Here is a 13,037-nt window from a genome sequence, read left to right on the forward strand (position 1 = left end):
TGTCAACATTGTATACACTGTATACAATGTTGACAAGGTTTATATAAGAACATGAATTAAACATTACCCACTGAAAATTGTAACATGTTCATTAGAATATATGGCTATAGGAAACAATTCAAAAATCTAGTTTCTTTATTGGTGACTTCAGTATGCAGTTAAATAGTTTTTAATGGGACACGAAGCCTCCAGGAACTTGATATTTGCGGTTCTTAGGATTTAATATTTTACATGATTATTTCAAGTGGACCATGTTTTAAAAAGTAATTTCATTTTGGGCATGATTATATGCACGGTGCCAACAGACAGGTTTCTAAGTTTTAGTTTAGCTCAAAGGACAAAAAAAAAATCTGTGTAATCATCCCTATGTATTCTGACTATATTTGCAGCAAATTCTCAGTTCGTGTATTAATTTAGTTTTACGCCTGGGTTGTGTTTGCAGTGGTGGAAACAGACAGGATTATTGGACACAAAACGGTAGATGCGAGCTGAGGCTTAGTGAGTGACTATGGCTTTGAACACTAGCATAAGGACAGTCACATGCTATCTCCAGTCAGGGGTATGTTGGCACAGGCTTGTTGCTGGTTGTTGAGAATATTTGGATGACTACAGCACATACACACACTCTCAGGCAGGCACATATACATGCACAGTCATGGGGTTTCTACATACCTGCATCTAAAGTTGCTGACTTTGGTGGATATTAGAATAAGTGGCCATTTCTTACTTACAGAAAGAAAGTATTCGAGGCATTTAGTCGTGTTTTGCATGCTATAGTATCTTGCAAGGTAAATTCAGAGGAATTGCTATTTCTAGATCCTGGCAGGATATTACACCCACAGTTTCATAGCAGCAACCGGGCACACAGGCAGTGCACACACATAGGGCACACCGACGGTGGATATTTTCATACACACTCACAGCACAGAGGCTCTCAGCATCAGTGCCCTGACCATAGGGAGTTTGTGCTGAGCTGGTTTGGACGTCAGGATGAATCAATGCAAGGACAGCTGACTGGACATGCCTATTCATCTGCCAAAGAAAAGAGAGAGAAAAAGGGAGCGAGGGATTCTAAAAGAAATGAGTTAAGCCCCTGGAGCAACATGTTTGGCTATCTGCATTACTTAACGGATCCTCCAAAGGGCTTTCAGTAGTTATGGGATGAAGGCAGAAAAGGTGGAAAACAGAGAGGGGAGGAAAGAAAGTGGAGCGTTCAAATCATTTTATGCGATTCATTTTTGTTGGTAGAAACTGGTAAACAAATCCCTTGTTTGAACACAAACACTACACATTTGCATCGTTTGTCTGATTTAGCAAAAGTAGGATACTGCAGATGCAAATATATAGTACACACCAAGTAAGCACATAGGCTTTGACAAAGGCATAAGCTCATACTGTAGAGACGGCTAACTCCATACTGATGGCCCGTTTATTCCCATCTGTTGCCCTCAGCTCTTCTGACTTTATCCCCATTGTGGTTACTCATTACATTCGCCTTAACCTTAACCCCTTAATTGCCACCCTCCAGTTTTCCTTCCACATCCTCCCCCTCTTGGAGACAGTGTGCCACATTGCCCATACACTAATCTGATGGCGTCTGCCTACCAAACACCTGCCATATGCGGAAAAAATCTCCTAAACTCCTCCCATACTCCAGATACAACACCCATTCCAGCGTGAGCGGATCAGCACACATGACCACAGGCAGGCAGGCAGGCAGGCAGGCACGCAGGCAGATGCGACTGTGGATGCAGTTACAGACAATCAGACAACCTCATCCCTTGAAAATCATGACCAGAGTTACGGGTCTCTTTTTCTAGCCTTTATGAGTTATGTGCACCTAGTTTTTCCTCAACCTCATAGACTGACAAGACAAACAAAAGTCGCCCTTTGTCCTGCCTCTTAGCTCAGACATGTGTTCGAAGACAGTGACGTGTAGGCCCAGGCCTCTTTGCTTTAACAATAACTCTCTCGACCCCCCAATGAGGGGTGGAGGGCCAGACATGAGGCGATGTGACAGTTCTGGTGCGGCCGACACAATAGCAGGTTTTTCTTTTGACTGCCTGGCTGGCAGTACGCCACTCCAACAAATAGTCATGTTTGCCTGAGGAACATGTTCAACCACATCAGACCCCGTCCGTGCCATATATCGTTTTTTCATGTAGAGTACAAAAAAAAAATGCCTGTTCTGTTCCTTGATGATTTTGTTCTGGTTTTAATTTAGATGTCTCAGAACTGCAGCTTCATACATCAGGTTTTCTTCCTGGCTGCAGAGATTTCCTTACATATAGATAACGTTTGAGTGGAATGGCAGGATTAAAAGATAAAGGTTAACACCCATTGCCATGTGCAAGATGTGATTAGAGACGATGATATATCTCCCATTATTTAAACAGTAATATTTAGAAATATATGTACTTTGTTAATATATATACCCACAGTTTTATGTAAGCACTTGCCCCAGAATCAGGGCCTGTGCCTGTATGTGAGCTTCTAAAATAAAGTTGGTTGGTAATGGATTATTGATCGTGAATTAGAGTGGACTGCCCCCTCAGGGCCCATCCTTGTTGGCCAGGAATGAATACATCTCTTCATGCTTCACCTCACACACTCAATTTAGGCATAGGAAACCAAAGACCCGACACACGCATGTTGAGACACTGACCCGCGCTCTAATACGCACAGACAGGCGTCGCTCATCCAATGAGGGACAAAGGTTATTCTAAAATCAGTGTGATGCAAATTGCCTCTGTGGGCTATCTGTCTCTCCAGTTTGTTACTAGGGGAAGCTACTTTAAATGTAAGCAACTTCTGCCTAGTGTATTTCAGTGAATCCAGTCTCTGAATCTCTGGAAAATATCTGTGTACCTACGTTAAAGCAATAGGAAACAGAATTATTTTTTTTGAGTGACTGAAAAAGTCATGAATCTTCCCAAATCAGTTCCTGAATCAGTTCTTTAAATTTGGGAAAACAAAGCAGTCTGTTTTAAGGCAAAATTCCCTTTATCATATAATTTTCTTATTTTTTTTAAATCATTTTTTGATTTAAGTATCTAGTAGTCTACATTTTCATCTAGAACTATTACTGGAACCACTTTATTAAATATTGTAAATCCTTGATTCTGTAAATTTGTCTAGTGTTCGGGGTTTATAAAGGCCATACACCCACACAAAAACAACTGATGATCACTTCCATGTTTAATTTTAAGCCCTAGTAGTTTGTCTTCTGAATTCTAAAGTTTGCCTTTAAATCTTAAAGGAATGGCACCCTGTAGTTTGCTGAATTGAATGGATTGTATGCTTACGTTTTATAAGTTGTACTGTTTTATTGGATCATCAGTTTTATTGTTCTTATTTTTATTTTATTTTTTTACAGTTGAATCTGAACATTGACTTATTTTATCAATTTGTTTTGTTCTTGGTTTATGTATTCAATGTATATTGCTTTGTCAGGTGGATGTATGCTCTGTGAAGCTGTAACACTAAACCCAAAAAAGGGCACAAGAAAGTAAATATATGAGATTATGTTTAAATAATGAATTTTTGGGGAATTCATTATAATATAAAAGCAATTTTGCCAAGTCATATTGTTAACAACTCCTCTAAAGACTGATAATATTACATAGGCAATAATATTTTTTACTGCCCTTCTTTCAATGTCATTTGTGAATTTGGTGTGTAATTATATTAATTAATTTAAATTCTTTTGCTATTTTTTCCAGGTATTCATGCCAAAACAGTATGCAACCTGGACAAAAACATCTCTTCAAATATCAGGATGGACACTGAAGCTGTGACTTTTTGCAAGTTTTTTACGCCTGTTCTGAGAACTCACTAACTTTTGGAAGATTAACTTTGCATAGTTAGAGGATTCATTACACAGCTGTGGTTTTTGACCGGTGCTCCAGGCAAAGAAATGGAGACAGAAGAGAGGGACGATGTATCACAAAAACTCACCGTAAATATAAAGGCAGAGACAGTAGATGAGACCTCTGGCCACACCTGTGGGGTGTGTGGCCGAAGCTTTCCTCTTCTTAGCTCTCTGTCGCAGCACATGAGGAGACACACACGGGAGAAGCCGTACAAGTGTCCGTACTGTGAGCACAGGACGGCTCAGAAGGGCACTCTGAAGGCCCACATCCGAAGCCATAAACTAGGCCTATTCAGCCATAACCTCAGTGAAAAGGAAGGGGGTGGAGATCAAGAGCAGAATAATAACTCCAAGACACCGGACCCTCCTGAAATTGTTACCACATCTGACAAAGCTCATAATGTCAACAGGAAAGTGAAGAAGAAGAAAGGAACAAAGAAAAAAGTTAAGGTTAAAGATGCGATCGAGGTCAGTGATGGGGCTGAGGATGGGTCCTGTACCTGCACCATTTGTGGCCAGGTTTTCCCTCAGGTACTGCTCCTTAAGTCCCACATGAAAAGGCACCGCAATTCACAGGATCATGGTTGCCGGATTTGTGGACGCCGTTTCCGCCAGGCATGGTTCCTCCAAAGTCATATGCGCATTCACCGAGTCAAAGCCCAGCTAAGAGGTGGCAAAAGCAATGAGCTGCCTGCCACTATCAATGGAGTTCCTCAGGACTCAGCGTCACTGACAAATGAAGAGTGCCTCTTTGAGCTCTGTGCTGGCTGTGGTAACTTCTTCTATGACCGCAAGACATTACGAATACATGAAAAGCTACATAAACCGACCAACAGCCGCACTCAGACACAAAATCTACCACAGGAAGACATTGACGCCTCTGAGATGGACATTGATAAGAGGCATTTTTTGGAAAGCCTGAACCTCACATGTGCTGGACCAAGGGAAACATCTGAGGACAAGAGCCTGGGCAGGCGAATTCCAGAGCTGGATCCAATTTGTAGTTACCAAGCGTGGCAGTTGGCCACAAGGGGACGACTAGTGGAGGCCACGGAGAAATGTCTGGGATGGGAGGAGAGGCTAGCAGATGCCGAGGTGGCATACGACACAGAAAAGGGCGAGTATGTACCGCTGAAGCAGGAGAAGAAGAGGAAGCAAATCGACACCTCCAGCTCCAACATTAAGAAGATAAAGGGTGAAACAGGCCTTGTTCACTCATCAAACAGCTTGGCTCCCACTAAAGGTGGTGACAAGAAGATCTCTCAGAAAGACCGTATTTTGTTAAACGGACTTGGTCATGCGTTTTATGAGGCGCTGCAGACTAAGAAAGTCAAAGATGTTCACCTCACACCCAGACACACCAACAGCACCAGGAGTCAAGACCAGGAGGGTAAGCGATGTACAACACACCACACTACAATATCTGTGCTTCCGTTTGGATAAGACAATAATCCCAAATCATTGTAAATGAGAATCAATTACTAGGCTTGGTCGGGCTGACGGCGGTTGTTTTCTATTGAATATTGCCCCCTTTTTTTTTAATTAAGAGATGTTTGTGGACATGCAGATGTGCCACTTTTTCTGGAAAAAAATTACTTCAATATAGACAGACAAAGATCAGACTTGCTGGAATTGCTGAAAGGGAAGTCATCAATGTGAAAATTCAAAATGTAACATTGTACTGTGGAAAAGGGAGACCTCTAGTGAATTTATAACTGAAATACAGCAACTGTAAATGCACCTGTTTATAGAAAAAATATCTTGCAAATGCACACCCATTAAGGCTTCCTCTCCTAGGCTTCAGAAGAGTTTTTACTTATTAAGATTAATACGTTTTGTTTTTTTCAAAAGTAACATTTTGTTGGCTTTAATTTATGGATACAAACAATATGAAGTTAGTGGTTTGTTAGTCAAAGTTCTTGGGGTTTTAAAACTTGGAACAGCTGTACTTAGAGACCAGGTGCTGATTTTTTAGAAGAATATTTTTTGTTTCTTAAACTAGAAATCAGTTTCTTTAATACTGAACTAACACTTAGTTTTGGGTTGTGGACATCAAAAATCCTGCTTTCATGGCGGGTAACACATGTTAAACCTAGCCTATTGCTAAATAAAAACCTAAAAGTTTTGTTCAACTAGATTTAGGTCTGCCGCTGCTTAAAAGGAAGAGTACCTGGTTGTTTACCCCATTCACAAATTTGTGTTTATACAGCCTGATTCATCAGAACGATTTAGATAAAAATCACTTAGCGTTTTAGTTAAATTAACTTTTTTGAATGATCTTGAAAGCAACTAAAACAGTCATTATAAGACCAAGATGTATATATTTGTCAAAGATTCATTAAAATCTGCCAAAACACATTAGTATCAGCAATGAAACAAGATGATTTATTTATATACTCAGAGTTTATTCCATTATGAAACTTAGTATTGCTTCTATGGTCTGTCCTTAAGCCAATGTAACTCCAGCCTTTTAACAATACTTTTTTTGCTAATTCATTCAAATATCAGGTACGTGCTTTAAATAACTTCTGCTTTTACCTACAGATAAAAAAACCTTCTCCTGCGAGCACTGTGATTTCCATACTGTCGACGCCTCACTACTCAGGTCTCACCTGCACACGCAGCACCATGACCTCCTGGGTCCCTACAGCAGAAACAGCACCATTCTGGACAACTGCAATCAGAGTGGTTCCAAAGCCTCACGATACATGGACTACCTCAGAAACAGGAGTTTGCTGCTCAGTCAGCCATACTGGAATCCTTACACATGTCCGCCTGGCCCCGGGTCGGCAGAATCCAACATTAAAACAGAGAAGTCAAATGGTACTGAGGTCAAAGGGCAGGGCCGTACTACTAATGACACTGGAAGTCTTCTTAATCTGTCTTCATTACCCATAAGTGAAGGCGATGGCACTGTTAATGATCCAATAAAGACAGAGGGTCTGGTGAGACATCAGTGCCCATACTGCTCCCACACTTCCAACTACCCAGAAGTACTGTGGATCCACCAACGAGTTGCACACAGGGTGGATGGCAGCAGCTCCATGGCACCAAAGTGGGCACCCTGCACTTACAGCCATAAGAGTCTAAAGGCAGGTGCTACCCAGTGGAGACGCACAGGGCCTCCACCATTCCTTGAAGGCAAGGACTGCCCCGCTTTACCTGCTCCAAGAACTCAGCGCACACAGCCTCCAGGTTTGACAACCAACAGCAGCAGCAGCAGCAGCAGCAGCAGTAAGCACTCAGCTCCCAAGACACAATCAGGCATCCCAAAGTCCAAGAATCAGTCTAAGGACTCACGCTCTTCAGATAAAACACAGTCTAGTGGGAGGACGGGACTCCTACCTCAAAAGAAGTCGGGTGAACATAACCGGGCAGAAAAGGGGGGAAGTAAAAGCTCTAGCACCCAAGCTACTTCATCAAAAAGCATTGTGCACAGCAAGAGTTCCCCTAGTGTCCAGCCTACAAACAGCCCCAAACACAGAGGCCACAGAGCTGCAGTGGAAGGAAACTTCCCACAGGAGGGTTTGGGTTTCATTTTGGCCAGAAATCATGGCGGGACCTCAACTAACGTTTCTGCGGATAGACCCCAACCCCGAAGAAAGTCATGTGACTCTTCTTCAGGTCCAAAGGTTCCTGATCTGTGGGCTGCCATGAACATGTGGGGTCACAAGGGATATTTAGAGCCAGTTCGTTTTGCTCAGGTAAAGAACGAATCAACAGCAGAAATGCCAATGGACTTTGATATTTTGAGTCTCCTGAAAAACTACAGTCCCCATGATCTGGCTGCTCTTTACCAACACTGGGGGTTTGTTGATCCCAGGATTGATCCACAAGGTGAGGAAGAGCTGTGTTTTTATGTTTAATTTACTGTCAGTGGGTTAATTAATGTTATGTTTTACACTGAAGGAGGAGTGATGGTCAGCAGTGGGCCTTTCATTTCAAAACTTGTGAAAATCTAAATGTGACATGACCATGATATTTGTTTAAATGCTCTTTTTATATTCCTGTTGTTACAGCAATGTTGCAGTTAAATGGAAATTTTGGCAAAGAAGTCCACTCCACCACTGAAGCTCCCAAAGAAGTATGTTTTATTTGCCTTCATTACATTTAAAGAAATGAATACCTTCAGCAAAAAGAGCTGAGATGCAATTTCACACATTCCATACATTGAATGAATGTGGCTACATTTTGTAACTCAAGTGCCTGCATTAAACCCAGTTATGTACAGAAACATCACTAATGTTAACAAACCTTTATGCCCATAAGAAAGCATTATATCTTAAAATTTGCCATCTAGTGTATGTTCATTTGTAAAGAAATGCCAGACAGTGGGTGGTGGGACAATGCTTTTTGTTTTTGAGATTTTGCCTGAAATGTTTAACTCTAAAGATCACTCATCAGCCCATCAATTCATTTTCTTTAAATTAAGAACGGTATAAAAGTACCTCTCTCCCACACATGTATGTGCAGTATAGCTTCACCAACTGCTTGTTCTTTTGTGTGTGTTTGTACCTTGTCTGCGTCTGAATACAGTCTGGCACTTCTGTGCACACGTGCTTCTGCGGATTTTCATTTCATTTTACGTGCGTGGTTGTCAACTTGCGCAACCTGGCTGTCTTTTCCTTCTCGTTTCCGTAAGAGAGGCTGACAGGGACGAGGCAAACAAATAATAAAAAAAACATTGTTGTCCCCCTCAGGGTAAAACTCACCCAGCATCTCCATATGGTGTGTCATCAGCCTGTCAGTCAGGCCTACCCTGATGCTACCTACAACTGTCTGCTTTCTCCTCTTTCCCCCTTGAGTAATATGTGGGCAACTTTTTAAACATTAAAGATGGGTAATTGCAATATCTGTAGGGGTGAGGAATTACAAATTAGATTAAACTAATATGATTACACTGTGGGGGCAGTAGAACATATTTTGTGCTATAATAGCTGACAAAATATGAAAGCTTCATTTTTAAGAATTAAAAAACATATGTTATCATTCCATAATAAAAACTTCCTCAACAAAAAACAAACTTTGTAAAATACATTTCCAATTCAAAAATGTAAACGGTTGAAAATAATTGCAACGGTTGAAAGTCTAGAACATTAACTGAGTGGCTTTTGTGAACAAAATAAAACGTATAAATATAATTATAAATTCTCTGATGATTTTGAGTAATCATGACATTAAGAAATTTTAATATTTTTAGATTGTGACTTTAGATAGCATTGTTGCCCTTTAGGTGTGTATAATTGTGAACATTTAAGTACTTGGTTATGCACTGCTAGGTCCTTTATAGATTGTACAACAGTGTACATATACATTAATTGCAAACACCAACACATTCCCTCTCAGTGTTGTCAGATCAAATCTAACTGGTGTGCCTCATATTCGTCTCCTCCAGGTCAACAGCCGCTCCACTTCCTCCTCCGGGTCTCTTCATAAAGGAACGTGAAGTTACAACGTGTTCCTGTTTGCTTCCAGCCTGCATGATAGTGCTGAAAAAGAGGCCTGCTGTCCTTTAAAGGAACCAGCCATAACTCCTAAAAGGACTGAGGCACTGGATAATGCACAATATATGCAAAGCAATGAGTTGGACTCTTATTTTGTAATATGGTTGTTTAATTTGAAGTGTTTCGCATGTTTTTTTGTTTGTTAAGAGTGTAGATGTGTTAGTTACCAAACACATGAAGATATGTTCTCTTGAAATGAGGTAGAACTGTTTGAGAACTTTCTCTGGGGTTGGGGGGGCAATGTGGAGATGAAATGTAAAGCTACATTTGCTAAAGGATAAAGAGGACATTATATTGGCTAAAGGAGCCCAGATATCTGCAGGTTTTGAGTGAAAACAGTAACAAAAAAACTCCAAATCTTAATAATAATAATAACCAGGATGCCAGTAGAAACAGTCAGAAGCTGTGACCTGAACATTTGACATGACATTTACCTCTCTATATACTCTATGTCTCAGTTTGTTGTTGTTTTTTACGGAAAATGGCATTTTTTTGTTCTTTGGTTTAGGGTTAGTACTGTATTGAGTGTCTCAACATTCAGATTATTGTCACTTTCAATGTTAAGCCCATATTGACATAGTTATCCAAATCCTTATCTGAGAGTGGACAGTTGTCCTTTATTACTATGCTGTCCTATCATGGCGTAGTGATGAATGATGGTGAACTAAATCAGAAGAGTCGAGGTTTAGCGTACGTTTGCTTCCACAGTTTTCAACAAAAAATGAACAAAGTCATGTTCCGGCTGTAATTCACTATGGAGTGGTTTATTTAGAGTTACATCTGACCATAATCCAGGCTTTAGCACTACTAGCTCATCACCCCTACACATTAAGGGTTATATGACCAGTGCACCCTTATATAGGCTTTTTGGGCAAATATTACAAAACCATGCCATCATTTTGACAGAACAGGAGCATCATACTCAAGGCGATTGGATTTTCTTTTTGTAAATTCACGCTTAATCAGTATTTACTCACCAACAAACATTAGTGCTGAAGGGCATCATCGGGATACCAGTTACTTTTGCTACAATCTGTTCGTGCCAATTGACTGCTCACTTCCAGTTTAAAGGCTCAGATTATACCACTTGTTGTAAATCTACAACTAGTCTAGCATTTAGTCCTTGCATTTTCGACCAGTTTTGAATCCATGTCAAACGGAGAAAGCAGCACCATTGCAGTTATCTCACAACATATATCCATGGCAAAGTTCATAGCTACTGCCAAATCTGAGATCCAGAGTAGACAATCATTTAATGTGATAAAACCAGAAAAAAATACCTTAATTGGTCTCACATGCCATCACATTAACTATTCAAAATGACACAAACAATGAAAAGGGGTGTCCTGCTTTATCATTCAAAGTTTGACATTTAAATGCTATAAATTCTGATTTATTTTCTCCTATCAGAAAGATAGCATAAACATCTGCACTCATTTCACATTGTGCTGGTGATGTAGCAATTTAATGCTGTGATTAGAGGTAGAACATTTAGCAATAACAATTTCTACTGATTTACCAGTTAAGCTACTAAAGAGACTGCAAAATATTTTGTTTGACTTTTTGAAGTTCACCTCATTCTTAAATTTGTTTTCGTTTGTTGTATGTTTGCAGATTTGTTTAGTAAGTTTCTATTTTAGTTCAGATTCAGTGTATTCATCTCCCATAGAGAAATAGTCTATGCATTTGACAAAAAGCCATCAACTTTTGGATTCTTGGGAGATCTTGAGAATACATAATTTATTGTTGGAGTATTGACTTTGATCTGTGTGGAAAACTGTTTTTTGATAATATTGTAAATGTTAATTTTATCGCATGTTATTTTTGTTTACTAGGAGTGTGATTTTAACACTCCAAGTACTTGATATTTTGTAGTAACAACAGAAAAAAAAAAAATCTGTGACCCACTTGAGGCAGGAGTGCAGGGTCTCTAAGGAAAGACCCTCCTGCAGTAGGTATTAATAGGCCTGTGAATTAAGAGCTGTCTGTAAAATAAACAGTTTGACAGGAAACAGTGAGACAGTGATTTCCATGCAAGCCTGAAATGTTATGCAAACCTGAAGCTTAAATTTGAGCTCCCACCGGGTTAATTTTTGTGACTATGTAAACATAGTTAATAATTATGTCGGTATCAGAATTTCTATTTTCACCAGTTCCACATTTTGTCTAACTGTTAAAAAATACAAATAAAGTTTGTCAATGTAGATTTATATTATGATCGTGCTGTTGTCATTATAAACACACACACACACACATTCTTTTTTTTTCGCTCGGTGCTTGGATTTACTTTGTGGTTTTAAATCTAACTGTGCCTAAAATCACTATATGAGGCATCGCACATTGCTTAGTCAAAGGCAAAAAAAAAAAGTTTATATCTGGCAGTCACACTTGACTTATTTGCAGTAGAATCCAGACAGTTGAAAGCTTTTATATAGAGCATACAGTACCGGTCAAAAGTTTGGACACACCTTCTCATTCAATGTTTTTTCTTTATTTTTATTTTTATTGTTTTCTACATTGTAGATTAATATTGAAGACATCCAAACTATGAAGGAACACATATGGAATTATGTGGTAAACAAACAAATGCTCAACAAACCAGAATATGTTTTATATTTTAGATTCTTCAAAGTAGTTGAATGAGAAGGTGCGTCCAACTTTTTACTGGTACTGTACATCAGAATTATTTGCCTAAATTTTGATCTAGCAGAGAACCTCAGTTTATATGTTCAGGCAATGCTTTCTGACAAATGGTACATCTGAGTTCAATCTGCTCATTCCACCAAAACATCACAATGCAGTTTACCACTGCGCCCTCTGGTTCCTTACAAGAAATCAAATTATACTTATCACTCTATAAGTCACAAAAAAACAACAATAAGACCTACACCCTAATATTTTGGTTTATAAATGCTGTGTCACTTTATCCCATCCCTTCTCACATATAAAACTTTAATCAGAGCAGAGCCAAGAGGGCTATTTCACAAAAGCAGAATTAAGAAATCATGGCTTACAGGAAAAGCGAGACTTAACCTAGTGTAGTAAATGCATTCAGGTTTAATATGTTTCACATTGGCCAAGCCAGGTTGAGGAGGTGCGACAAGGTAAAGCCAGGTGTAAGTTATCTAAATGTATTAACTTTCACAGCTTTTTGCAGCAGATCACAAGGTCGATCACAGATTTACTGACACTGAAATGGAGAAGAGGCGTTCCGCTTACTTAACACCCAGTGAGCAAAAGATACTAATGGAAATTTGCTGAGAAGCAAAGCATATACATTTAGAAAAAGGAAACACGGCCAATGTGTTTAAAGGTTCAAACCTTTAAGAAAAAGCGCTGCAGACAAAAGCAGACTCACTGAAAGTATACATCTACTAATCACAGCTCTTAATTTACTGTACGTTCTGTTTTGCACAAATAAACAGTTGTACACTGTTATGAATGGCGCAACTGCAGTATTCTAATAGAAATAGGACAAAGTACATACACAAGAACATAGAATAACTGTACAAACACAAACTGGTTTCTGATCAGAGGTACTGCTAAACTAACAGATAAAGGACCAGGATTATTTTAGTCTGGCTGGAGCACGCTAGCTGTATAGAATACATCCCAATGGTAATGAATGTGCCACTGCTTCTATGAAACCCAGTCACGATTAA

General features: G+C 39.5%; 1 protein-coding gene across 1 annotated transcript; it reads left to right on the forward strand.

Moving 5' to 3' along the window:
• Window positions 1-3,916: 3,916 nt before the first annotated feature.
• LOC129097644 (zinc finger protein 516-like) lies at window positions 3,917-9,365 on the forward strand. The gene is made up of 4 exons (XM_054606551.1): window positions 3,917-5,261; window positions 6,416-7,708; window positions 7,891-7,955; window positions 9,267-9,365. Exons 1-4 carry the CDS (start codon window positions 3,917-3,919, stop codon window positions 9,315-9,317), a joined length of 2,754 nt encoding a protein of 917 aa, XP_054462526.1. The 3' UTR covers window positions 9,318-9,365.
• The last annotated feature ends 3,672 nt before the right edge of the window (window positions 9,366-13,037 follow it).

The sequence above is a fragment of the Anoplopoma fimbria genome, chromosome 10, assembly GCF_027596085.1.
Source record: "Anoplopoma fimbria isolate UVic2021 breed Golden Eagle Sablefish chromosome 10, Afim_UVic_2022, whole genome shotgun sequence".
Lineage (NCBI taxonomy): Eukaryota > Metazoa > Chordata > Actinopteri > Perciformes > Anoplopomatidae > Anoplopoma > Anoplopoma fimbria.

What these genes read in the sequence shown, in the direction of transcription:
- LOC129097644 (XM_054606551.1), top strand. Translation starts at nt 3,917, where the DNA reads ATGGAGACAGAAGAGAGGGACGATGTATCACAAAAACTCACCGTAAAT. An exon ending in CAGGAGTCAAGACCAGGAGG is followed by an intron (nt 5,262 to 6,415) that starts GTAAGCGATGTA and finishes TTTTACCTACAG; the next exon opens with ATAAAAAAACCTTCTCCTGC. An exon ending in CCACTGAAGCTCCCAAAGAA is followed by an intron (nt 7,956 to 9,266) that starts GTATGTTTTATT and finishes CGTCTCCTCCAG; the next exon opens with GTCAACAGCCGCTCCACTTC.